General features: G+C 36.0%; 1 protein-coding gene across 4 annotated transcripts in view; it reads right to left on the reverse strand.

Moving 5' to 3' along the window:
- Window positions 1–27,398, reverse strand: part of LOC116996220 (CUB and sushi domain-containing protein 3) — a 617,877-nt gene that overhangs the window by 110,728 nt on the left and 479,751 nt on the right. For all 4 annotated transcript variants that reach the window (XM_033059469.2, XM_033059460.2, XM_033059450.2 and 1 more), the window contains 6 exons: window positions 11,493–11,606; window positions 10,627–10,722; window positions 9,563–9,766; window positions 6,558–6,682; window positions 4,364–4,460; window positions 3,345–3,449 (listed from right to left, as the gene is read on the reverse strand). In XM_033059469.2, coding sequence (XP_032915360.1) covers window positions 3,345–3,449; window positions 4,364–4,460; window positions 6,558–6,682; window positions 9,563–9,766; window positions 10,627–10,722; window positions 11,493–11,606 — 741 coding nt within the window. The remainder of the gene's footprint in view (window positions 1–3,344; window positions 3,450–4,363; window positions 4,461–6,557; window positions 6,683–9,562; window positions 9,767–10,626; window positions 10,723–11,492; window positions 11,607–27,398) is intronic.

A 27,398-nucleotide genomic window follows, 5' to 3' on the forward strand; every position in this document is an offset into this window, starting at 1 on the left:
ATGTATTAACAAACCACCGTCTGTTCATTATTTGTGGTGCATGAATACTTTCTTGAACTACATTATACTACTCTCATGGTAAAAATGTGTTAAGACTCTTGAACTTTCATGGTCAATGTCAATAAAAAGAGGTTTGAACATATGCATTCAATGAAAACATACTTTCAGTATCTTCTGCTTTTCAGATAAGAAGAATTGCATGTAAAGAAAAAGAAGATATTTGATGCTATATCTAGTCCTTCTCCAGCAGCTCTTGCTATGCTCAACACAAAAACCTACCAATAAAATTTTTGATAATACAAAACTTTAGTTAGACAAAATGAGCAAAAAATCAAAATTTTTATAGTGGTGTCAAACATATAAACATTATGCAAGTGTTTAACAAACCATTCTGTGGAGTCCTTTGTTGACAAATCTCAGGTGATAAAATGTATTTTCAATGAAATATATTTTTGTATTTACATACAATGGAATTTATATACAATGGAATAGAGAAAATTAATCTTATGGATAAAATAAAAATTTATGGATTCAACAGAGAAGTAAAAATACAATAGAAAAAAGATAGATAAGAATACTATTCAGTTTCAGAAATGAACACTTAATTCTTTATGTCAAAGTATCATTTACTTGGTGTATTTCTTCAATAAATAAAGTTCCTTTTGTTTTCTTTCACTTTTATATTGACATTTGGATTTTTAGAAGTTGAAAAGATAATCCCTAGTAGACAGGACAAAAAACTGTTCCCGAGGGATGAAAAGAGATATTGGAAACAAAACAGAATGAAACATTCTTAGAGAAAACTGTTGCTAAAATGAAAAAGTCAACATTTTGGCAAATTGGGTGCACTTCCCCTCAGACTTGTGTCTCCAAGAACAGATGAAATAGACTTGGAAGATGCACTACAAATCGAACTAAAACAATCTTTATGATAAGTTCACTTGAAAAATGCTTAATAGAAGTCTTTAACTCTGATGTGATTTTGGATGAGAACCCTGCACCAATACTTCAAAGTCCAAGACTTTAATTTAGCTGACTCCTCATTATGTCCTTGTCCAATATGTGCTCCAATTGAATGAAATAAATTTATGAAACATTAACATTAAAATCTGGCCCTTACTTTCCATCTACTAACTCTCTTTATAAACATAATCACAGTTTTTAGAGTAGGAACTGCTGTCTGAGAGTCAGATATTACCAAGACAACTGAAGAGAGCAACTCTGCATATCTTTCTTTCTGGAAAAATTTCTTCACAAATACAGCAGTTTTTTGCCTTCTGGAATTGCAAGAAAGCATCCTCTTAGTTGTAGAACAATGCATGAGACAAAAATGCAAAAGATACACAAAGTACAGTTTCTCTTCTTCCTTCCTAGTAACAACAACAAAGTGTTGTCCCTTAGCTAAACTCCCATATCAAATTCGTGATTCAGCTCAGTGCAGAATTTTCCATAGTCTCTTCTTCAAAAGCAATTGAATGACAGATGGGAAAAAAAAACCATCATAAAACTTTCACAGGTAGTAGAGACTATGTCTTGCTTAGAGAATAGTGGAGAAGTAAAAGTCATGGATTCAAGGAGCGAAAGAGCTTGTTCCTAGGACTTGAAATCCAAACTAAGCAATTAACTATAAGGTTTCAGGACAGCTGACCCTAACTGAATAAATTCCATACAGTATGACACCATGCTCAGCATATAAACTGAGCGGAAAACTGGCTGGGGACTGCTGCTTGTGAACTGGCTGGGTATCAGTCAATGGGTGGTGAACAACTGCATTGTGCATAATTTGTGTATTTTAATTTGATTATTTTTGTTTATTTAAATATTATTATTATTTTCCCTTTACTTTCTGTTCTATTGAACTGTTTTTATCTCAATCTAAAATTTTACTTTTTTTCCAAATTGTTTCCCATCCTACTCGGGAGTAGGGGGAGGGAAGCGAGAGAGCAGCTTTATGGTGTTTAGTTGCTGTCTGGATTAAATCACCACAGACTGTGTGATGTTTTAATCACACATCTCTATCAATTGAACAGGAAAATTTAATTAATCATTTATCTTGTAAAACAGCGTATTTCACTGAGCTACTGGTTAATTGGATATCTGCTGAGAGACGTTATAATTATTTGCTGAATCATAAATTTTTAACATATACTTCAGGTTTATACACTCACACAGAAAACATTACTTTTGTGCAGATTCACACATACATCCCTATATAAATCCATACACATATTTGATTCTTGACATGGACCAATATTTTAAATAGTGTAAAGTGAGTCTTTTTTTTAAAGGTGGAGGTTGTATACGGGCAGTATATCACACATATTATTTGAACATGTGGGAATACAAAGGTTTTGAAAGTGCATTTTAACTTTCACTGGATTCAGTCTCATTTTATTTCATTTTCATAACTTCCTGACATTTTTTCTCATCTGAAGTTGTAAGCAGCTGAGAGACTATCTGCATTTCAAGGAAATGGCAGAATAATTCTATCTATAATTAATGTTTAGTTATAGACAAGCGATCAGGCAGTAATTTTGCAAGACTGTGTTCTCCAACTGGCTAATCAGACAACCAGAGCATGGGATTTGCATATGGTAAAACTGACAAGAAATAGCAGCGACACAATTATGCAGATCAGACACCAGAACCACTATAAGCAGAGGGAACCACACAGCTGGTGATTGCCAGAATTCCTGTCAGTCATCTGAGACAAAGTCATTCAGACAGAAAGCATGTTTATAATTACAACCTTTTCCACTGGTGAGGTACTCAGCAATAATAAAAACCATTTGAAATAATTCAGTGTTCTCAGCAACCTGCAGGCATTTCTCAGTTCAGATGCACAACTGCTATTTTCAGACTATTCCTTCTCTTTGCCAAGGGTGACTAATATTTGTGTCCTACACATACATACTGTAAAGTACATATGTAATTGCATTGAGCATAATTTGTAGATTTTGGCAAGGAGTGCCAGGATGTGGAGCTGCAGGGGTGGCATCTGTAGGAAGAGACCAGGGCTGCACTGGATACAATGGATTGGGATTGTCACAGGAGCATATCTACATTTGTTTCTCTCTGCTGTAGGTCTGAAAATTTTTCCAGAGAGCAAAAGCACCTTGAAGATGAAAGCAAGACAAAATAAATGTCACAGTCCTTATAGTACAGTTTTCAGACCTGAGTTTGCTAACTTGGATTTAAATGAGGATTGTACTAATGACTTTGAGTTTACAGCACGCAGCTCATTTTGTGCAATAGGACTAAATATTCCTCTATTGTATAGTTTAGGTAGAAGTGATGTCTGGAACCAGCAAGTGGTCTTTATTAATTGAATATTTCTGAATTACCTGTGTACTCAAGGTGAAATCCAGCAGCTGAAACACTGATATCAGACTGAAAATTGAGGTACAGATTGTTTGATGTGCTGTTTAGAAGTGGAGGTATGGTTGTTCCTGAAAAGAGAATTTAAAATACTATTAAATGCACAGAAAGTGAAATAAATACAGATGTAAGGATGTGTTTGTGTATAAAGAGGGTTAAGGAGAGAAAAAGAGAAGTGGGGGAGAGAGAGTGGGAACAGGTGATAGGTCACATAACCAGTTCCACAATATTCTGTCATCATAGATGCTATCAAATACCTGTCCCTATGAAAGTTTTATTACATTTTCAGTGCACTGCAATATCAGAGACATGAACAATAGACAAGTAAAGGCTAATATAAATTTATATTATTTACTTTTACTCACAGAAGGAGAAATATTCACTGGAATATTTTTAAAGCGAGGGCAAATCTTGTCACCAAAATGATTCTAAACATAAGTCACATATATTAAGCAGCTCTGAATATATGTTTCAGGACTGTTCTTAGCAATGTGATGGGCTATTTATCTGTATTTCAGCACAAGACAAGATAATATGATTTCCACTGATTTCTTAGCACACACGTGTATTTAGCATAATGAAAGAAAACAAAAGAAAACAAGAAAAAGTAAGGCAAAAGGAACTGTCTGTTTAAAATAAGGATAAAGAATGCATTGTTTTGTCATGTACAGTATCAAGAGATATCTATTTTTGAGGTCTGTATTTCTGGACCCTGTTACAATGGTGACAAAAAAATTAGATTAAGAGAGGTCTAGTTTGGAAGCCTCTGGGTATTATTTCATTTCCAACATTTTAAAAGATACAGGTTTATGAAAATCTGCTAAGTGATGACTGAATGAACAGAAATAATATTACCTGTTGCTAATTATAGGAGAAACAAACACACATACCATGCTCAAGTATGCTTACACACATGGAAACAGCTGTGTGTTTACAGTAAAGAGATTAATCTGTGAATCATTTATTGTAAAATCTTCTCAGTCACCTGAATAACTTCCAAGCCTTGGAGCATTGTTGTCAGCACCATCATAAAAGTCTAAGGAATCCCAGTTGTGTTCTGTGGCAAAACTCACCACTTGCACCTATGAAGAAAAATGTGAGGTAAAGAACATAAACTTCTTCCTGTCTTTATTCAAGCTCAAAGATGACTCTAAATTGTAGCCTCTGTTGCTTTCAGTCATGAGAAGTTGTCTTGCTCTTCTTGTCAAAGAGAAAGGAAAATCAACCCTAAGTAAACAAAATGGCAATTCTTTTCTATTTGATTGCCAATTCAAACTATAAATCCTGTAATCCTTAGTGACAACCACATATTACCTCTGCCAAGAGTCACACAGCCATGAAAATCAGATTGGTATAGAATATGATTCTCTTGTTTGGAGGACATTGAGGAGAAGATGAAACATGGTATTTTCAATTACTGCAGTTTTTCCCTCTATAGTTTCTCAAGGACTAAACTAGTCCCAGAGGGATGCATGATGTCTCATCTATTTTGCCGTTTTAAATTCTGCCTCCAGGTAAGAGAAAACTGCTGTGTTTGGTTACCTTCACCACCAACTCATCTCCTGAGGAGGAGCAGTCACCAGCACGCTCCAAACAAAAAGGCAGAAGAGTCACCTCATTTCTTCCAGAGGTGACAACATTCTTCCACTCATGGGGAGATGCAAAGTGGTAAGAAGATAAATGAAAAATAAACCTGTTCTCATATAGTGAAATCACACCTTACAAAGTAGAGAAATAACAGATTCTTGTTCCTGTTTAGCAGGGGAGAGTTTCTGGTGTTAGCTTTTTTTGTTTTAACTCTTTACTGAAAAGTTTTAAGAGATAGAGGCATGATGAAACCTAACCACTCTCAGAAAGGGATGCCTTAGTCATTAAGTTAGAGAATAATGGGAGCCTCAAATATTGTACTTATTTTTGTAGGAATTGGTTAGGTACTATAACTAAAGGATTTCTTTTTCTTAAATGAAGTAGTGAAGAGGCCCTGACTATTACCATGCTTCAGATACTTGGAGACAATAAAAATATTTTCTTTTTATTACAACTCTGGAGCAAAAGAATAACACAAAGATTAAACACCTAAATTGAAATCATAGTTAGTAATTTATTCACTTCATTAATGATTCTGAAAAATGCAGCCTGTGATAAAAGATAAGCACTTCCAAAAAGCAAAGTTTACGGCCTAAGTGGAGAGGACAGTTATTAACTAATTTAAATCCTCTGAACTATCTTCCTAGTATAAGAAATATATGAAACAAAGTACTCTGTCAGCTGTCCTAGTCAGCTGTTTAAATCAAGTAGTGTTTCTCAAAATCAATGTCAAAACTGATTTAGGCTATTAAATATTATTGAAATCTCTGTAATTAAATTTAATAAAAAGCTTTAACAAACTGACAGCATTTGTTCTGATTTTCTTTATTAAGCTTTTACCTACATAAAATAAACTCTTTATTTATTAATTTTCTACAGCAATTATATTTTGAACTAGTATAGACATAAAAAACTTTTTGTCATGATTTCTTGATGTGTGTTTTGCTAGGAATTTGTTCAGATGATGCTTAGAAGTCTTAATTTATTAAATTCAACTGCCTGTGCAATAACCAGATTTCTGTCAGTTTCTTTAGTGACGTCTAGAGATATGCATGATTAAGCTCAATGGATGCTTTCCTACTGTGTGTTCTACAAAGTTAAATGAGTACTCTGAAACTATTTTTAAAATAAATTCTCGTCTCATGTTGAAACATAATGAAGCATCTTTACTTCACAGTGAACATCCTTAAACATAGAGTAAATAGCAAATTTTCTAGGAGAACATACACAACTTATCCTTGAAAGCAACCCACTTATTTTCACTATGATAAAGTAGATATATGAATTTGAGGAGAGCAAAACAGAATTCCTAGGAAGGCTCTCTATTTCCCTTAGCTTTTAAAGGGTCACGGATCTATTGAAATACATTTGGAAGTTATGGTGATATTCTTCTAAGTAAAAGGCAACAAGTACATCTTTTAAAGTCTTATAACTTTCAATCACTGCATAATTAAAAAGCTGTGCAATAAAGTCAATTTTCAGAATCATTAATGAGACAGAAAAACTGTACAGATAAATGATCTTTTCAACTTTTGCATCAGGAAAAACACTTCTAAATATGATGATAGCAAGCAAACAGCAAGTGCACTTACTTGAATCCCAGCTCCCTCTGGTACTGTGATCTTCCACACACAATTCAGATTGTTGTCATAAGGCTCAGGATAACCAGGAGATAAAATGGTCCCTTTGCGCTTTGTTAAAATACCACCACAGGGCACTGAAATGCATAAGGCAAGAAAAGAAGTATGAAGCTTCAGAAGTGAGAAGACTCATTATAAAAACTTGTACTATGAATGAAAACTTTCAAAATTGATGTTACATTAAAAAACATATATATGCTTCAGGAAAATAAAATTTTGTATCTCAAAACTCTTCTTTTAACTGACCAAAAAAGGAATAGAATAAAATGAGAATTATGTCAGTTTCCTACCTGGCAGAATGATGTTAATATTCCCCTTATTTATTTGACCTTTACAGAGGGAAATCTATTCTATTGTCTCCTGGTAGTCTTACAAAAATAAAGCATTTTTTAAGTCTTAGATTGAAGTTTGAAAAGCTATATATTGTATTACTATGAAAGATAAATGTGTCACAAAAAAGGGTAACATTCATCTTTCTTTCTAATATTCTTTCATTCATTCTTTCTAATATTACTGCTCTAAATAATTAATAACTCCAGTCTCACCTCCTTGATTGTTCTCTGCTTGTGTGACTTATTCCTTCATAGTCTGTGGATCTACTGCATCAGTAAAGAATTTGCAAGATCTTTGCAAGACTACATTCATCACATCTGTGTCCACAGATTAATAAAATTGTTATGCATGAAACAGGACAGACACATTAAGTACCATCAAGCTTCTCTTGAATGTTCAATTTGAATACATCTTTTCTATATCATTAGAGGCTCTAACAGAGACAAAGAATATTTCATCTTAATCTACATACAGATATTCTGTTGGTATTTTGAAGTTGAAAGAAAAGATGGATGAGATAGTTTATCAAGTCCATTAAAAGCTAATGTATCACTTCTATGCAAGTTCTGAAGAGATTTCAGGAGATGCAAATATGAGGATTTAGAAAATAGATAGGATGCAACTTATCTTAATAATAAATATTGTAGCTACATATTGTGTGGCAAAAAATTAATGCAATCTGTTTAGAACTACATGGATAAATTAAATGCTCGTGCCACTAAAAGTGTTTAAACAATTGCTCATAAAAGGATGAACAGATGGAATGGTTGATGCCAGGCTGCACCCGGAGTGTTGTGTTAATTTTTGGGCCTCCCAGAGGGCTCTAGAGAGTACATCATCAGAGTGGCTGGGGGAGCTGGGGCTGTTCAGCCTAGAGTAAAGAAGGCTCAGGGTGACATTATCACTCTACAATCTGAAAGGAGGTTGAAGCCACTGAGGGTTGGGCTCTTCTCCGATGCAAGGAGCATAAGGCAAGAGGACATTGCCTCGGGCTGTGCCAGGGGAGGTTCAGGTTGGACATCAGGGGGAGTTCTTCACTGTGGTCAAGTACTCAAATGTGCTGACCAGAGAAGTGGTGGAGCTGCTATCCCTGTAAATCCAAGAGAAGACTGGATGTGGCACTCAGTGCTGTAGATGACCTGGTGGTGTTTGATCAAAGTCAAACTCCATGATCTTGGATGTCTTTTCTGACTTTAATTATTCTAGATTCAATGATTCTATCTCCATCATGAGAATATGTAATATTAAAACACTCACTAGAATTAAGGCAATTTAATATGGTCACATCTACCACTTCAATTATTAAACTGTTTTAGTTTAATGCAATTTTCACCTCATAGGTATTTTAGCACCTTTACTGACACAGGAATTTTCCCACAAAAGGTGGCCTGTAACCCTTCTTCGATTTAGCTTGTCTAGAGACAGATAGCTTTTCCTTCATAGACTAAATCTAGTACTAAAGTATCAATAATTTATTGTGATCAGTGTCCCAAAGAATGACTTCAACACTTTGTCAAGTTGTTCTATCTGAAAAAAAAAAAAAAGGAATATAATTCAAGGGGAAAAGTAGTATACAATTCTACTGATTAAACTGTAATCCAGGAGACTAAATGAGATACAGCTATATATTTTACCTTCTTATTGATACAGAAATTGTGGTTCTATTGCTATACCTGAAACAGTGTAAATCAACATAGTGTGTTTAAAACTTGGTTGATCATATTTTATCGATATTACCCCACTCATACTTAGCCTTGATCTCTAGCTGGATTTTGGTATTTTGGGGATAATCTTTTAATTTACTGAAAACCACTCATATTCTACCAGGCACCATCAGCTGGTTAACATGGCAGATAAAACATCATCCTAATGAAAATATGTTCTTGGTTCTCTTTTCATCTACTAATCTAAACCTCTATTTATGCACTCTGGTGGTGTCAGTATCACAATGGTATTTTTGCAATGGATTATGATTTTTTTTATAAAAAATACTGTTCTCTATCAGGAAAAATAAACAGGGAAATTTCATTACAATTTCTAGATTTCCAATCGGTCTAAGTTAGTTTACAAATATCAATGGATGCACATTAAGAATTTAGAGAATTTAATCTCGAAGTGACTAGAAGTAGAAAAAGTATGTTTTCTGATCTAAAAAGCTACTGGCCTTTTCCTGGGCAACTAAAAAGATATTTATCTAACTATTTCCAAATCTTTAATGTGGTAGTATTCTTCCTAATAGCTTGCGATATCTTTTTAAAGATAGTCTTGTTAGACCCTAGTGTTGCGAGAAGTCAGGCCACAAACTATTATTTCTGATCCTTGATTAAAGAGGGACAGCCAGGAACTTCCAGGGATGTTAATGTAAGAGAAGTTATCACATAAATTATGTCAGCAGAGCATGTTCGTGAAACTTGTGGAAGTTCACAGCAAGGTTAATATAGAAATAGAAAGAAAGGTTTGAATAGCAAGGAGAATGAAAACTTAACCTTGAATAAAAAAGAAAATAAACTAGAGTAAGCAAAAATAAAATACTATAGCGGTGACAAAGAATAAACACATATGACTAGAAAATAGTCTGCACTTTAAGCTGTAATTAGTTATATTAAAAGGCCTTAGGAACTCACCAATACATGTAGGGAGTGAATCATTCCACTGTGCCAATGCATTTGGTACTGTATCACATCTAATTGCTGTTGACCCATGGAGGATATAGCCTGGATTGCACTCAAAAAGAACCAGTGAACCAACTGCAAATTCATTTCCAATCCTTTTTCCAAATCTTGGTTCAGGCACAGAGCTACACTGTGTTGCACTTGTTCTTGGAACAGCTGTGAACATGCAAACAATTGTGGATTCTACATTTTAGATTTGGTGAGGGAATACAGGTATTGAACCACAAATATTTAAAATGTCTGGAAGAAACTTTCAGTTATTTCCCAGATGAGAACATTTCCATAATCCCCACATGAATCTTCACAATAGAGATGGCTCACTTTTGATGTCTGAGTTACTATTTAGGAGAGCATAGCACTGATATCCTTGCCAAGATTGGAAGTAATGCATAAAATCCACACGAAAACCTTTCTAAAATGACACATATAAGAAATATTACCATGAGATACTCAACTAATACAGGGTTTAAAAATAACATTTTTTGTCAGATATTTACATTTATTCATGTGGATTTCTAAATGTGTGTTCTGGCTGTCAGATGAGGATTTATATGTAATGAAAGAATGAATTGCAGTTCCAAGTGCTGGTATATAAACATTTCCCATTTGACCCTTAAAAAGGCAAATAATGAAAATCAAGAAAAATATCTTAGTAAGATCATTTTTAACCCACAGGTAATAACATTTACAGCTATTCACATTTAAATTGAGAAATAAACCAGTTAGAGCACCCAGATGGATCTAACATTTGTCAATCAGATTAGCAAACAAAAACAGCAGTTTTGTATAACTGTCTTCTTAAATTTGGAACATCTCTTATGCTTCTTAAATATTTGATCTCAACTTTAAAATACAGATAAAATAGTTTCAAACATTTTTTTAAGACAGAAATAGTGACACTTGTTCTTTAGCTAAAAGGCTGTTACTTTCCTCTTCATTCTCAGTCTACTTCTCTCTGATGATTTATAAACTATGATGAACAGAGTAAATATACACATTTTCCTACGTTGTCTCACCTTGATAAACAAAGTGAAATCCTTTAGCTGTTATTGGTCCAACTGAGGTAAATCTGACTGTGATCTGGTTTCCCGAACTCAATGGAAGAGATTCACCTACTCAAACAACAAAAATACAAAGCTATTGTAGACATTGTTTACTGAAGAAAGCACCTGTCAGCATCTTTGCAGCTAGAAACAATACTCCTCAAACCCTGCTCTGCTTCAATAAACTTTGTAAGATATATGCACTTTTAGAATTTTATATTGACAGTATTACATCATTCTAGAAAAGGGGAGTTTAAACTCATCTTATTTACTAGGAATATTTGTTGGTTTTTTCCTTTACCAAAACCAACCAAACAACCTTCCCCAAAAAAACCCAAACCAAACCAATGATGACAATGAAAACAACAAATACCCACATCACAACACACACCCCCTCCAAAATAACACAGAAAACCTAAATCAAAATGGAAAAAACCCCAAACCCAAGAAAAATCCCAATCCCCATCTTTATTTGAATACCCTCAACATGTAACTAAACTATTTGATTTTACTTTTGTACAAATATGCCTTGCTTTCCCTTTAAAATATCTACTACCTATTTCAAATTATTCACTAGATAAAGCCATAAAGGCACTGAGTAAGAAGTCTCAAATGCTCACAATGTTATCTAAATATCAAAATGAAAAAACTAATAAACTAAAAAAAAAAAAAAAAACCAACAAATTTTTCTTCATTCATCAATGCAAAGATTTTGAAGTATTTATTCATTTATTTGCCTGAGATGAATTCAGGCAAATATGAAAATCCTTTTTTTTGTTTTTGGACTACATTTAATTTCTAGTAAATAATGGTATACTGACAGTTCTATTAAACGATACCTGAATGAGATCCTGAGAGAGAGGATAACAAAGATGACTGTAGAGCTGGGCCATCATATACTTCAACGACATCATGGAGTGATGTCTGGAAAAACACAAACTGGCCAAAAACAACTGAACAAAGCAAAAGAAGGAAGAGGCACCAGTAGCCGAGACAAAAAACAAAACCAAAGGCAAACACGGTGGATAGAATAAGAAAGGGGGGGAAAAGAGAGAGAACAAAATATGTATTAATCTATGATGTTAAAAATAACTTAATCAGCTGTCGTGGTGCTGGATGTAGGTTATTTTTCATACCATTACAGCAGTAAAAGGATGAAAATACATCTAAAGGAGACAATGAAGGCACAGAACCCATACATATACATATAATCATTAAAAGATTCTAGTAATTATGGTGCAAAAACAAATTTCTGTTATTGATTTTTTTCTACTTTCAAATTCTGTGCCCTCCCCCATAAATCTAAGTTCTCAGTGCAATTTTCTCCTTTAAAATTTCAGGCATATGATTATAGACTGTGTTTTATTAATTAATTTTGTTGATAACCCTCTGCAGCTTTTACTTACCTTAGAATTTTTCCTTTTTTTTAAAGAATATTAGCGTTCTATCATCTATCAATATTAACATATATCATCACCTTTGTGAAATACATATGCAACTGATTGAAGGCAACAAACTCTGCTCAGAATACATTTATTGAATCACAAAAATCATTATTTTTAACATCATTCTAGTAGAGCAACTCAATCAAGACTTATTTTTGCACTTAAATTCAAAGGCTTGCACTGCCCATTTAAAAGTGTTTTCACTTTCAATACAAGTAAACAGTGGAAAAAACCCAAATTTTTGGGTTACTTCTGACACTAGTACCTAGAAAACATTTCTATCCAGCACTACAAGCTATGGAGGGGAAAATTACTTAGGAACTATACATGTATAAAGGTGGAAGCAGTCAGATATTTTTAGGTACTGGAACCTCTAAAAAGAGAAACTGAAATAGTTCTTGTTCATTATCCAGGTTAGACATTTTGGAATAAATATTCTAATGTGCTGCTACTATGTTCTATTTGTTTGCCAAAAGTTCTACAGTCCTTTTAATTTTAGTTATAGAAGATTAAGCTCCATCTCCAATTCTTTCAATTAATTATACACCCGTAAAGCTTTAAAACTTGTACATTAAAACTGGATTGTCTTCAAATTGATGGTTTTTTGACTGATTTTTCTAAAAAAGGCATGTTCCTTACTCATGATCTTATCATATACTCGTTTCAGTTTTTAAAAGCCTCTTTCTGAAGGAAAAGACTGGATGTTATATTTACATAAAATTTGAAACAAATTTTTTTATGAGACACTTCCAAACATTTTTATCAATTTTTTAAGAAGAACTATAAGTGAGATGCTGAATTATCTTCATAATTTCTCCTTGAGTTTCCAGAAAATTAATCATTTATGTTTTTAATAGTTCTGCTTATTTTCAAAATAATTCAAGTCTTCTGGATTCAAGTCTTCTCCTTGCTGTTGCTAATGACAACCAGCAACCTTTTAATCCAGCTAATTGTTTATGTCACATTTTTTACTTTTATCAAATATTTTTTTATACTCAATGAATTTCATTTTGCCATTGAGACAAGAAAAGTTCCTTGTGACTTCCACTGCTATTTCCCACTTTGAATTAAGTTTCAAACTATGTATGGAAAATCAAGGCAAGAGCTGAGGCTCCCATAACAAGCATACATACCTGTTATCAAGAGCTGTATCCTGAGAAAATGGTAAAAATGGAATTGCTAAGCTATATTTATATTTTAAGGAGTTATTATAAAATATTTAGCCACAGTTTTACCACATAGTGAGTCAAATTCAAAGGTCTTTGTAGGTTTTGCAAGTATTTCAATATTGGTTTTGCCTCTAGCTTTGTCCTGTGAACCCTTCAAACTAAAACTATAACACTGAAGAAAGTGAACTAAAACATGAATAATATCTAAAATTAATCACTTTGGAAAGAGAAAGGTCCACATATCATTTTTGGTTACTTGGGTTTTTTTTCATTATAATTTGTTTAGCTCTTAATAAAATACAGACAAAAATATAAGAACATAACCCGAAGTTTTCATTCACTTGTGGCAAAATAGAGGAGATTTGAGGTGGCTGAGACATCCAAAGTGACAAAGAGGAATTACTGCCAGAAAGGGGTAGACATGGAAGAGCAGAAAGCTCAAGTAAGGGGCTTTGAGCCCTTTATAATCCATTTATGAGTCAAGTTGTTTTCACAAATTTAGCAGGAATATGCTGCAGCTACTAGGGAAGAAATAATTTAGATCCTGTTCCTTTCATTTTTCTTTGCCAGGATACCTTCTTTGTATTAATTAAACTGAAAACAGTTGAAATGTATAGTAACTGATACCCAACCAGCTGACATAATGCCACAAGAAAGGAAATTCTGATTATTAGAAAAAGAAGAGTTCATTATTCCTGTGTTTTCTCATGCTCATCGTTGTCTACTCCATTTGAAATGTGTTCATTTTTTATTTTCCAGTGTTTAAAAATAATTTTATTTAATTAAATAATACCCAACATATTTTAAATCAGTGCAAAAATACCTTCCAATTTTAAAAAGTTGATAAAATATAATGTAGGGATCCAGTATAGTCGGCCCTTGGGAAACAAATAATTGAAAACTGTTATCCAGTTCAAATAAAGATCAAATCACTACATCTGAAGAGTTTGGATGTGATTTTTTTTTTTTCTTTAATGATGGATGGATCAGCATTCTCTGAATAATAACTCATTCTTAATCATCTGCTATCCAGAGTCAACTACCATGAAATACTGGAAGTCTCCTGTCCAAACTTGACATCTAATGTTGGGCTGCAAATTATTTCTGAATTTATGGTCATCTTGGCCTTCAATGCTTTGCAGCAATGCTATTTAAAATAAAATATATTTTTCCCCGTGTTTTGTGGTTTAGCATTCTACTTATACATTTATTTGTCTTTTATTTTACAAGATAAACAAGACAAGGTTGTTCAAAAAACAGTTTCTCTTGAAATTTTGATAGTTACTAATTTATTCCCTCCTTAAAAAAATAGACAAACTACATTTTAAGTTTTTTTTAATACATTTCAATTTGTGTGACTTTTTTTTAAAATTTCAAAATTCCAGGTAAACTGTAATGTTAATACTGCCAATAATTTAGAACAGTGAGCGAATCCATTTATTCAAATTATATCAGCACAAGTCAGCTCCCTTTTGCAACAGGCAAGAGTTAGATGACCAGACTTTCCATGCCTCTAAATATCTAGATGTTTCTATAGCCTTCATCACTGTAACATCTGGATACTTTCAATGAGTTTGGAAAGCATCCAACAACAGACGGAATTGACCAAAAATAGTTCGCTATTTAAAAATTTCATCAAAGAAATTTTATTTTCATTTTAAAAGAAGTAAACATGTATAGAGTTTACATCTGTTTTTTTAAAAAAAAAAAAAAAAAAAAAACAAAAAACCACTTGTATACAGTAATTTCACGAATACAAGCCGCACCAATTTGACCAAAATTTTGGTGGAAACCCGGAAGTGCGGCTAATATTCCGGGGCGGCTAATCTATTAACAAAATTCTAAAAGCTGCCAACACGGAAGTGAGAGCCCGCGGCAGCCCCAAGCCAAGCTGGAGCCCGGCCGGCCCCGGCAGAGGTGGGAAAGCCTGGCAGAGGCGGGGCCAGCAGTGTGGGGGGCGGGCGGCAGAGCCTGAGCCAGCAGGGCGGGGCAGGGAGGGCGGCAGAGCCTGAGCCAGCATGGCGTGGGAGCCCGGGAGAACTGGGGCTAGCAGTGCAGGGGAGCATGGCAGAAGCAGGAAGGCCGGCGGGTGGGGCTGCCTGGCAGCAGGGGAAGCCCAGCAGAATCGGGGCCAGCAGCGTGGGGGAGCCCGGCGGTGCGGGGGCCTGCAGTGCCGGCCAGGGCGAGGAAACGCGGCGGCGGTGCAGACGGGAGGGGGCGGCCAGCGAGCCTGGTGGCGGCGGCGGCAGCCCTGCTGGCGGGGCGAGCGAAAGCGGCGCTCGCGAAAGCGCCGCTCGGCGAGCGAAAGCGCCGCTCGCGAAAGCGCCGCTCACGAAAGCGGCGCGGGGCGGGGCGGGCGCGGCGCGGGGCGGGCGCGGCGCTCGCGAGGCGCGGCACAGGGCGAGCGAAAGCGGCAGCGGGGCGAGCGAAAGCGGCAGCGGGGCGGGCGGCGAGCCCGGCGGCGGCAGCCCTGCCAGCTGGGCGAGCGAACGCGGCAGCGGGGCGGTGCTGACGGGAGAGGGGGGCCGGTGAGCCCGGCGGCGGGGCTAGGGAACGCGGCGCGCCGCGGCCGGCGAGCCCGCCGGCGGGGCTAGGGAACGCGGCACGCCGCGGCCGGCGAGCCCGCCGGCGGGGCTAGCGAACGCAGCAGCGGGGCGGTGCTGACGGGAGAGGGGGGCCAGCGAGCCCGGCGGCGGCGGCAGTACCACCCGGCCAGCCCCGCCGAGCCGTGGCGCTGAGCTGGGCCACCCGGCCCCGTCGGCCACCATGAGCGGGCCGAGCCTTCCTGGCCCCGCCCCGAGCCAGTAAAGCCCGCTATGCCGCGATCCTGTTACTAATTGGCCAATTTGTGAAAGCTGCGCACGGATTCTCGCGACGAACGAAAGTGCGGCTAATATTCGGGGTGCGGCTTATCTATTGACAAAGACAGCAACATTGTCGAGGCACCGGGGGTGCGGCTTATAATCCGTGCGGCTTGTATTCGTGAAACTACTGTAATTTAAATAGTATTAGATTATGAGCAGTATTCTCAGTATAATTATTATCACAAAACCAGAAAATAGCAAACTAAAAGTTTTCACCAATTATCTAGTACAGTCCATTTGCAGGTAGGATGGCCATTTAAAGCAGTTTGCTCTGGCCCATGTATAATCAGGTTTTTAATTTCTATGGTGATGGAGATCCCACCACCTCTGAGCAACATGAACCAGTATCCTGCCTTCCTTACAGTCTTGACTGGACTTGTCTTTGCCTTTCTTTCCCTTGGCTGAACAGTGCTAACTCTCTACTTTTAATCATCGTTATCAACTCCAATATTTGCAGAAGCTGACCAGGACTATTTGCTCTATCACCTCCCCAGGTACAGAGGTGAGACCAATTGGCATATACTTCCCCCAGTTCTTCTTACTTTTCTTGAACATAGGTATGTTGTTGTCTTTTTCCAGCCCTTGGGAACCTCCCACAGCTGCCACAACATTCCAAGGGTACCTGACCTCCCATGTCCCACAGGTTTGCAATTGCCCAGTGTATCTAAATGCTCCATCACCTTATCCTCTCTAAGTCACCCTTTCTCTAGACTTTTCTGCTGGTCTCAGGGTTCTAGGATTGTTCAAGATTGGTCTACTGGTAAAGACTGTAGTTAAAAAGAAGTTTATTAATTCATGTTTCTCCACGTGATTTTTCTTCAGAGACTTCACTCCAGATTCAGTTCTACGTGCATTTTGACTTTCCTAACCCAACGTTTTCAGTGTTTTTCCAGAGTTTGTATTCCTCCTCAAACATCTCACCTTGCTTCAACCTCTTTCATTTTAATTTTATTTTTTTTGTGTTCAAGTTTTATCAGCAACTCCTTGTTCATCTGTGCAGGGTCTTTGCCACCTTTGTTTGATATTCCGATCATTGACATACACCATTACTTTCTTGAAGGGGTGATCCCTGAAAATAAAATATACTTTCTGGATTTCTCATCTCTCCAGGGGCATGTACATTCAGAGTCTCCCAAAAGAGACCCCTGAAGTGCTCACATTTTTTACTGTATTGGGTCTGACTGAGATAGTTAATTCTTTTTTGGAAGGCCTCACAGTTTTGTGCTTTGCATTGGTAGCTGGAAGGGTGATAATAACACACCAGGGTTAACAAGGGGCAAGATCCCGGGAGAGGGGACACAACCAGACCAGCTGACCCAAATTAACTAGAGACATTGCATACCATATGATGGCAGCACAGATATAAAAGCTTAGGAATGAGGGGGTATTTTTCATCCTACGGTGTTTGCCTTCTGGAGCAACTGCAATGTGTGCTGAGGCCCTGCTTCCCACAGTGTCCAAACATTGCTCTCTGATGGGAAGTAGGGATTGACTCTTCCCTTTGCTTATGCACACACAAAATTTTGCGTGTCTTTTTTTGCTTTGAACCTGCTAGTTGTTTTCCACGTTATTTTCTCTCCCTTGTTCCACTGGGAAGGGGATTTATAGAGAGGCCTGGTGGGCACCTGGCATCCAGCCAAGGTCAACCCACTACACTGACCCAGTAAAGTGTTAAGCCTAACTCAAAATTCAAACACACATAGCATGTAATTGTCATTAATGCTAATCAAGTAGTATTTGCCTGGATAAAATATATTTATTTTATATATTATGGATCTATTTTATATATTGGATCTAAAGAAATACTCTTAATATCTTACATAGATAACAATGGGATAAGATGATAATATAGTACTGCACCCTGGTTTTTCCCTTCTTAGGGATATTTTGTGTGCCTAATGATTTATGGTAATTAGTAAGCTTTTGTGTAAAATCAAGTCCACTACTGTTGTAATTCACGTGCTGCTAAGACAATACCAGAAGGCATAACACAGTTTAAGCATTGTTATTACACAAACTGAAATATGCAATTCATATAAGCCCTGCTGGTGAGGCTTTAGGTATTTGTTTTAAGGCTGAATCAGCATTTATAATGATAGGTCTTAGTAACTGATAAAGGAATATGAAAATTAGCCCTATTAACTACAATAGGAATTAATTTACCTTTACAGTTCTTAATACATATATATGTCTCTACGCAGGATCTATTTCAGTCTGGAAAAGACATACATGAGCTACATCATGATCATTATCTTCTACAATAACTTCACTGTTTCTCTTGCACCAAATTAGTTGGAATAACAGAACAAAATCCCAACAAATAAAAGATAAATCAACGGATTTGTTAAGAATGATAATTTAAAATTGTGCTTAAAAATGGTAGATTAGATAATTTCCTCTAATATTTTTAAAACAGATTTCTTCTAACTGTGAATGAAAAATTAAGGTGTTCAGGTGTCTAACAGTTGTGGTTTAAAATAGGTCTGATTTTAGAGCTAGAGGTCTTTCTCAGAATTTGAGGTTACTCTGTAGAAGTTAACTTCTCCTAGTTTCAAAAATAATTTCTGTCACCAGTCTAAATAATATTTCCAAAAGAGAGTTTTTTTCACAACATGAACAAATAAAATATGAAAATTTTATTTCACTGTGAAAAAAACCCATAAAAATCTGTTTCGGTGTCTGGTCCACTGATTATATGCTCTCTTTGCTTATGATTTACCTTTAACTTTTTTTCCTATGATCTCCTATGAAGAAATTACAATACCATATTTAATTTTTTTTGAGAAAGAAAATAAAAAAGAAGTCCACATTTTTGAGACACTTCTTTAAAAAACAGAGAAATCTCTCTCTAGAGAAATAGTCTCCATGGTGATTAAGAATAACAAGTGTGCACAGAAAGAAGAAATGCAAATTTCTCATGCATCTTAACTCCCAAATCTGGAGACCCTATTCACTGTGCTAAGTGGTGTTAATGGACAGTCAGCCAAATGATAAATGACAATGGAGAAAATCCATGTTTTAAATAAACAGGATTCAAGCATAACTCCAGGAAGCAGGAAACTAGTGTGGTGTTTTCTCTCAATGAGAAAGATTTAGCAAGTCTTTACCGTTGACCATATTTGTGTCATCAATGAAATGATCAACTGATAGGAAAAACATTTGGTTTTGCCCATTCTCATAAGAAAGAGAAGAATTCTTCACTAAATAGACACCTGCATTAAGATTTGACTGCACTAGTATGATGACAACCACTTTCAACCAGTTTTCTTTTTCAATTCCACAATTTCCTTTGGATGTCACTTTCAAGACATCTCAAACCAGCCATGGAATAGCCTTGAAAAAAATAAAATGCATAAATGAATAGCAGACTATCTGCATCTAGAAATACAGTAATTTCACGATTATAAGCCGCACTGATTATAAGCCGCACTTCTGGGTTTCAGCAACTTTTTTGTTTTTGTCCATACATAAGCCGCACCTGATTATAAGCCGCATGTTACAATACAGAGTGTGATCAAAGGTATCTGTTCTATCACCATCTGTTGAGGCTGGGGGCAGTGATCCTTATCTCAATGGCAGATAATCTGCTAATGGGCATCCATTGAAACCAGGTTGGGCATTGTTCTTTATCTTTTCACACCCCATCCTTCCTCCAGCCAGTCATTTTCTGCTAATGGCCCATTGAGTCCCACTGCGTGACTGATAAAATTACTGCATCCCATTGGGAGTTGCTCCAGCCAGGGGGAAGAGCCCAACATTTCTTACCAAGATAAAAACAGAGGCTTTGGGACACTAAGGGAGCCCCTTTCTCCACTGGACTCCAGTGGAAAACCAGATTTCTGCACATCACCACTGGACCTCCAGAGGGAAACTGCACCTTGTACAGGAGCACTGCTCCAACTGAATCACATCTGTCACTGCAGGAGGATGCAGCCACCATGGAATGGGACTGCTGCCAACACCCTGCCTGACGGTGTCAGGTTGTACTCTGACTTTGTCAGGGTTTGGAGTTTGTTTCTTTGTAGTACTGTATTTCTGTTTAAATTTCCCTAGAAAAGAACTGTTATTCCTAATTCCCATGTTTTTGCCTGAAAGCCCCTTGATTTCAAAATTCTAATAATTTGGAGAGAGGGGGTTTGCATTCTCCATTTCAAAGAGAAACTCCTACCTTTCTCAGCAGACACCTGTCCTCCAAACTAAAACAGCAACTTTTCGTTCTTTGTCCATATATAAGCCGCACCTGATTATAAGCCGCACTTTGGGTTCGGACCAAAATTTTAGTCAAAATGGTGCGGCTTATAATCGTGAAATTACTGTATTTTAAATTAAGGTCCTTCAATTATTTATATGAAGTAGCTCTGCATTCATTGACTTCAAGCCAAGAGTTTTGCATAACATAGTTGAATCATGGAAATTATATTTGATTTATCAGAGATGATCTAGTACAAAGGCTTATTATGACCTTTTGCTGTATTAATCTATTAAAAAAGCAGAAAAAATACTTTTACTATAATGTTAAAAAGTCGGTCTGCCTACCATTGCAATTTCATATCTGCCCTCCTACTGGAGCATAGCCTTTCTCTTTAAATGGCACCCTTCATTTAAGTATTTAGCTTCATAACAAACAGCAGATAAGAAAAAAATTACGAATTTTTCCTTTGTATTTAGGATGAACCAGCAATATACTGTGATGCATTGAACTAGAAATACAAATGGTTGACTGACTCAGTATTTTAAAAGTAGCTTATACAGACACCAAATAAAGAGATATTTGCCCCCTTCTGCTGAGAAAAATGTCCAGTAAAACTGCAAGATAATTTGAGTGTTTGTTGGGCTTTTTAAAGAGATCAGTTCAATAATCTCTGAGAAGGTTTTTTGAAAGAAAAGATTGAAAAATGACACCCTAAAGAGAAGATCTTAGAGAATTCATGGATAGGAATATTGCTCTCAGTAAGGAAACCTAAATTAATTTTGACCAGCTCACATAAAGTATTAGAAAATCTGATCTTTTACTGTTCAGTGTAATACTTCAGCTTGGTATAACACTGATTATGTCTGAGTTAGCACTGCTACTATCACTTCTAAATGAAAATAGTAGCAGAGGTGTCATTTATAAAAAATGTTGCTCCTCTTACATTTCCAAACACTTGGTTGTCTGCCAGTTAGTTAATACATTCAGTCTAGTCTGTGTCTGTAACAGTGATCTTCAGTGATATCAGTTACATTTCTCAGTAATGGCTGACACTTCTTATCATATGCTGTAACAGGAAAATTATTAACTGTTTGTGAATACAAAGTAGAGTATCTGCTAACAGTATCCTGTTGCGTAAATTCTGATTCATTCCAAAGCAACAGAATAAAAGAGTTTTCTAGTGCTCCTGACCTTGCAAGAAGTAAAAATTCATTCTACCTGTATGAGCCTCTTGGGTGCACTACAGACTAGATGGCAAAATAAGGCTAGAGAGGGGTTTGTGTGTAAGCCATTGGAAGGGATATTCTTACTGGCATGAGTTAAGCACAGAGAGGCGCTGACTGACTGAGCAGTGAAAGTAAATGGAGCTTATATATTAATGTTACAAAAAATAGTTAGATATAAAAATTATGAGAATAATTATTTAACTACAAAGTTGCTAAAGCTGCCAATAGTTAAAAGGAAATTCCCCCTCCCCGCCATAGATAGATATATATAAAACACATAAATATTTATATAGCATCTTCTATAGCAACTGTCCTATAGATTAGTTAGAGAAACTTTACAAGTAAAGTTTTCCAGTGTAAAGAAGGATGACTATTCAAGACAAACCTACAAAAGTCCTCAAATATAACAGAATTCTATTTCAATAAAATGAGTATAGCACAAACTTACTGTTTTTAGCAAATTAATATGAGTGATCATCATAAAAATCATGGAGGTTGGAGCCACATGGAGTTATGGAGCCGCACATAGATGTGCCAATTAACTGTACTTGAATAGGGAGAATTAATTTGAATATATACTAGTTCTTCCCAATGGATGTGACTTACACTACTGTCTAGTCCTTAATCTCTGCAGAGACTCTCCTTAAAGTCTATGGGAAAAGCCTTTATTGAATTATCTGCTTTTTGTCAAGAGTTGGTGGTGTTCCTTTGGTCTTAGCTGGAGGTGTCAAATAGAATCCTGCATTTTCTGGCATGACATCCAGATGATTAGGGAGGAAAAGGCAAAATAAATTATTCTCTCTGAAAACAAGGAAGGGGTAAACATGGGCAAGAAAGAATTCTGGTACTTTAAGCTCTCATGTGCCATTTTCCTTCCACAGAAGAAGGTGAAGAAAATAGCTGTTCCATTCTGTGATTTAAAAAAAACCCAGAGCACACAGATCTAGACTGAGCTGCAAGCCATCCTCTGCTGGTCTTCCTTTGTTTAAATTCCACAATGGAAGTGTTGTACAGAAACATGATGATTTGTCCTCTCTCCTATTACTTTATTCCTGCATTCTCAGACTCAGAGAGGAAGAAGAAGATGGGATCTGATGTATTTCATGTTTGAGAAAAGGAAATATTTATCTCAATGTATGAAAAGACAATAAGAATATATTTGGGTGGAAGATAACACAAAAAGCTCAGCATTAGGAGGTGATGTTAAACTGCACAGAAAAAAAAGCTTACATGCTTATTTCCCCACAAATGGGCATAATTCCATGTAAAATGGGAGATTTAGGACTTTTCCTGGATTTGGAAGAGGACTGAACTCTCCTAATTAACACATTTCCTGCTTTCTTCTAAAATAAGTAGAGCTTATTACACTACATAAACTATCATTCTCCTCTGGTTTAAAACCTCTGCTTCCCTTTCTTCTCCCTTTCTGCAGCTCACATTCCTCTCTCCTGAATCATCATGCATACATGTAAAGCTCTTTCAGAACCTGCAACAGCACAACAGTACAGGGAAAACAGTTAAAACAGTATTTTTATTTATTGCTAGTTATAACATGTTATTTTACATTATATTATTAATTACAGGGTATATTATTTGGAATAATTTAAAAATTACTAGTGTTTACATCTGCTATCTATTACAGAAACCTGAAGGAAGCATCAAACCATACAGCTTTCTTTTCTCTATATTGATTTGTTTTGATTTTACTCAACTGAAATTCAAACATCCATTATCACTTGTTTAAACAGGTAACCTAGATTTATTTATCCCTTTGGACAAAAAGAAAAAGTATATTATAATTTTAACTCCTTTAATGTTCCTCAGACTTATTATTTTAAATCTGAGATATTGATTTTATCTCATTTTGCCTAACCTACCTAAAAAATAGATGCTTTTTTGTGCCTTATTATTCAATATTTTTGCTGAGTGGAAGGAAATATAGCACCACATTTAAAAGAAGAAGGCCTCTGTTCCTGTGTGTTCTGGTTTCAGTCAGGACAGGGTTACATTTTGCAATAGCCAGGAGGGGGCATGGCCAGGACATGGGAACCCAGGAGGTTTTTCTTTACCACCTCATGTCCTTGTCAGGAGTTGGGGGAAGGAAGGCTCTTGGAGAAGAAGGGGTTCCTTCAGGTCCAGCAAGCCTGGCAGAGAGAGCCATCTGGTACTGTCTATTATCATCTGCTATTTTTTCCATGTGAATTGTTTCTTTTCCTATGCCTTCTGTCATTAATACTGCTTCTGATACTGATCTTATCTCATTGCTGTTTACAGTAAATTGTTCTTATCTCAAACCATGATCTGAGCCTCCAGATCTTTTCTGGGGAAGGGGGATGGGATAGCAAGTGGCACTATGATTTTAGTGGAAGAACTAAATTTGACTAATTTCCCAAATCATGACACTGTGAAATTTTCTTTGTTACTATTTCCTTTTTTTTTTTTTTTTTTGAAAGAATGTCAATCTCAATGTCTTGCATGAACAATGTGCATCTCACAACTTGCCAATATCATTTCTAAACCAGGCAAAGAAGATTGGAGTGATAATACAACTGAAGTACAACAGTTTGACAAAAAAATATAGATGGCCCTAAGCAGTAATTATATTTTATTTAATAGAATGAGAGTGAGTTAACAGACCTGGAGCACTGACTACAGTGAGAATTAGAATTTTATTTTGGATAAAAGTTGCACGGAGAAAGCCTACTGACAAATTAGGCAATATATTGTTTGATATAAAAGTACACTAGTTTCAAAAATCCTACTGAAACATTTTAATGAAGGTATGCAGACATTTTCTTGTATTATATCAGTCCTACATGTAGCCTTAAAAACTAAAGTAGGTCTTTGGTAACTAGTAATGTTTTTAATTAGGTATTTTTGTGGTTTATAACACAACACATTTTAAATCTATGATAATACCCAACAGATCCATCAGTGGTTAATGCTATAAACCTAAATAAAAGCAACATGAGAGAACTATGTTTCACATCCACTTTGCACAGGCTGTGCTTTCTGAAATTATTTTACCAAGGCAGTAGTCAAACTAGTCAGACCTAGCTGCTAATTTGAAATTAACTGTTTTGTAGAGTTTAAACTTCTGGCTTCAAATCTGCTCTGAGTGGGACAGCAAGGAAAACAAATTTATGTGTTCACTTCTATAGAAGTCCATCAGTAAGCAATGCAGTAGTGAGAATAAAGAAATTTAAAGTATAATGAATGATATTATTTTTCTTCTTCTAAATATAAGACATGATGTGCAAGTACTCAGTATTCTCTAAAATGGCCAAGACAATTAGGTGGAATGTTTTTCACTTGGGCCCAGTAATTTTGACCTAAAGTCTCTTACAAAATAGTGTGAGAAAAGGAAAAGAATCCAAGACTGTACAGCTAACAACTACTGACATTTACTTTAAGCTGCAGAAGCTACTGCTCATTAACATAATATTCTGAGACCAGTTGTGCACATTGTGTATAATCCACCACTTCAATGGTCCATTTTATGGAGAAAAGTGAGTGAAAGAGGTTAGACGAGGCAGAGAGTTAGCAGGAGGCCACTGGCTTGCTACTACAAAAGTGTTCTGAACCACAGAAATGTGAAGATCTTGGTAATCTTGAACATGGGCAGAATTTTCCAATTCTGCTTCATTGTGTTCTTACACAATTGCTTGTATGCCTTGAGAAAACAAATCTGAATCACACTTTCATAGCATCTGACTGTCTAAGCAAGATTTTCTGAAAGGAAAGAAATGGTAGAAGTAAACATCCAAATTTTGTTTACTGCTAGTTTTTCTATTGCAGTCTCTGAAATGAAGGAGAAAAAAAACACCTGAAATTTTTTGTTGTTTTCATGTAGATTTTAACAATAGCCTGTATATAAGAGAAGGGATATCCAAACAGATAAAATATCTAGAAAAGTTGTTTTTGTTGATGACTCTTGTGGTGGTAATAACAATATCATTCATAAAACTGTTATTTATAAAGACACAAATTACATGAAATTCAAATGAACTGTATTTTTCAAATCCCTTCATTATAGTTCTGGGGAGAACTGACTTTTTAATTCAAGAAAATTACAAAAAAAAATGTAGCATGGGAATGTGAAATTGGCTAATAAGGTATTTAAATAAGGTGCCAAAATTTGAAGGATGGTCTTGCCTTGATAAATTTGTAAGTCTCTCTCTAATGCTTATGGGTAGACCACAGGGAGCATATATTACTCTTAAGTAATATACACAGTAGAAGGATAAACAATTTAAAATCTGGAGTAACAACAGAACAATACAGTAACAGTAAGAACAATACAGTATTAGGCCAAAATAAAAAAGAATTTTATTAAGACAGAAGGTTTAGTTTAAACCATATTATTAATTATGTAATAAAGGTACTAGATTTGATGGCAAAGTCACTTTGGAAAAACTCTGTTTCTTCAATCACCTCTCAGCTAATTTAGAGTTACTAATTAAAAGTACAACAGTTTACTGCATATAATAGTTATCTTTTATCATCCTACTAGTAAATTTTAATTTTAGATCAAATGATAAATCACTTCATTTATCTGAAACAAATTATCACTTCAGTTTACTGAATCATATGGATGAAATCAATAATTGAGTAATTATTTTTCTTTTCATTAGTACGCAAACCCAAAAGAACTCCCAGTGGAACACCTAAGAAAAAAAAAATTGAAATAATTCCTCATAATCAAAATCATAAAAAAATTTATAAAGGAAATCTGTGAAAGGAAAAAGTGAAAATATTCCAGCCATTTGAGAGCAGTAAATACAAGAAACAGGACTTAATCAGTATGATCCTTGTACTAAATAGAACCACTTATCAGTTGCCAGTCTGGTAACAGATGTGTTGCCAGTCTGCCTGAGTCTGTAACTGAAATGAAAAGTCAAAACCTAGGGAGACTTTCAGGACCTAAATGACAAACTTTTTGTTTTTGAAGAAAGCAAATATCGCATAACAATCATCTTGTCATTTCTGGATCTACAGTCCTTTATAGAAAATGGGAATGGGAGAAAGGAGGATGAGAGCAGGAGGAGCAGATGGCTTGGAGAAATAAAAGTTTGACTTGGTGATTCAATAGTGAGAAACCTTACAATAACACAGGCTTTTTAGAAGCCTATTTTTGATTGTCTATTATGCCTTCTAAACAGTGCAAGTGGGTATTTACCATTACATGTATTCTAAAATGACAAGTCTCTCCAGGCCTCAAGTATTAAAGCAAAATGCAGAGTCTTCCATCCAATGTTACATTTAATACATACACTGTTAGAGAGGAATTTGAGGTGTGAGAGTCACGAGAAGAGAACCACATCACTCTGACATCATCCAAACATTTACAAAACTTGGACAGATGTGGTACAGGTGCTTTATCAGAGCAATGCTCTTGCATAAATCTCACCTCATGTCAGTAACAAAGTTTGTTTTTGCCTTTTTCTTTTCATGCAAGTCCCATATTAGTAAGAGTTGGGCAAGTCTCATTAGCCAAGTGTTGGTTTCAGGGTGGCTTTACCCTTTCAGAAAATATAGGTATATGTATATGAAGACATATATGTATATGTATCCACATACACACACACACACACACATATATATATACACTACTTTTCCTACTCTTCCCATTCCTTTATTATCTATTCATCCCTTGTAATCATCAAATCATATGGTCCTCCTCCAGTTTCCTGCCTTACTTACATACCCTAGGTGCTACCTCTCAGAAACAATAGGACTGTCATCCTTCAATTGCTTCCATGATGGCCTCCAAAACCAGAAAGCCAACATCTTCGCAAAGTAACAACTCAAAGAAATTTTGTCTCAGCAAATAGCCATGCTTTAACAGT

This window comes from Catharus ustulatus, chromosome 1, assembly GCF_009819885.2.
Source record: "Catharus ustulatus isolate bCatUst1 chromosome 1, bCatUst1.pri.v2, whole genome shotgun sequence".
Classification (NCBI taxonomy): domain Eukaryota; kingdom Metazoa; phylum Chordata; class Aves; order Passeriformes; family Turdidae; genus Catharus; species Catharus ustulatus.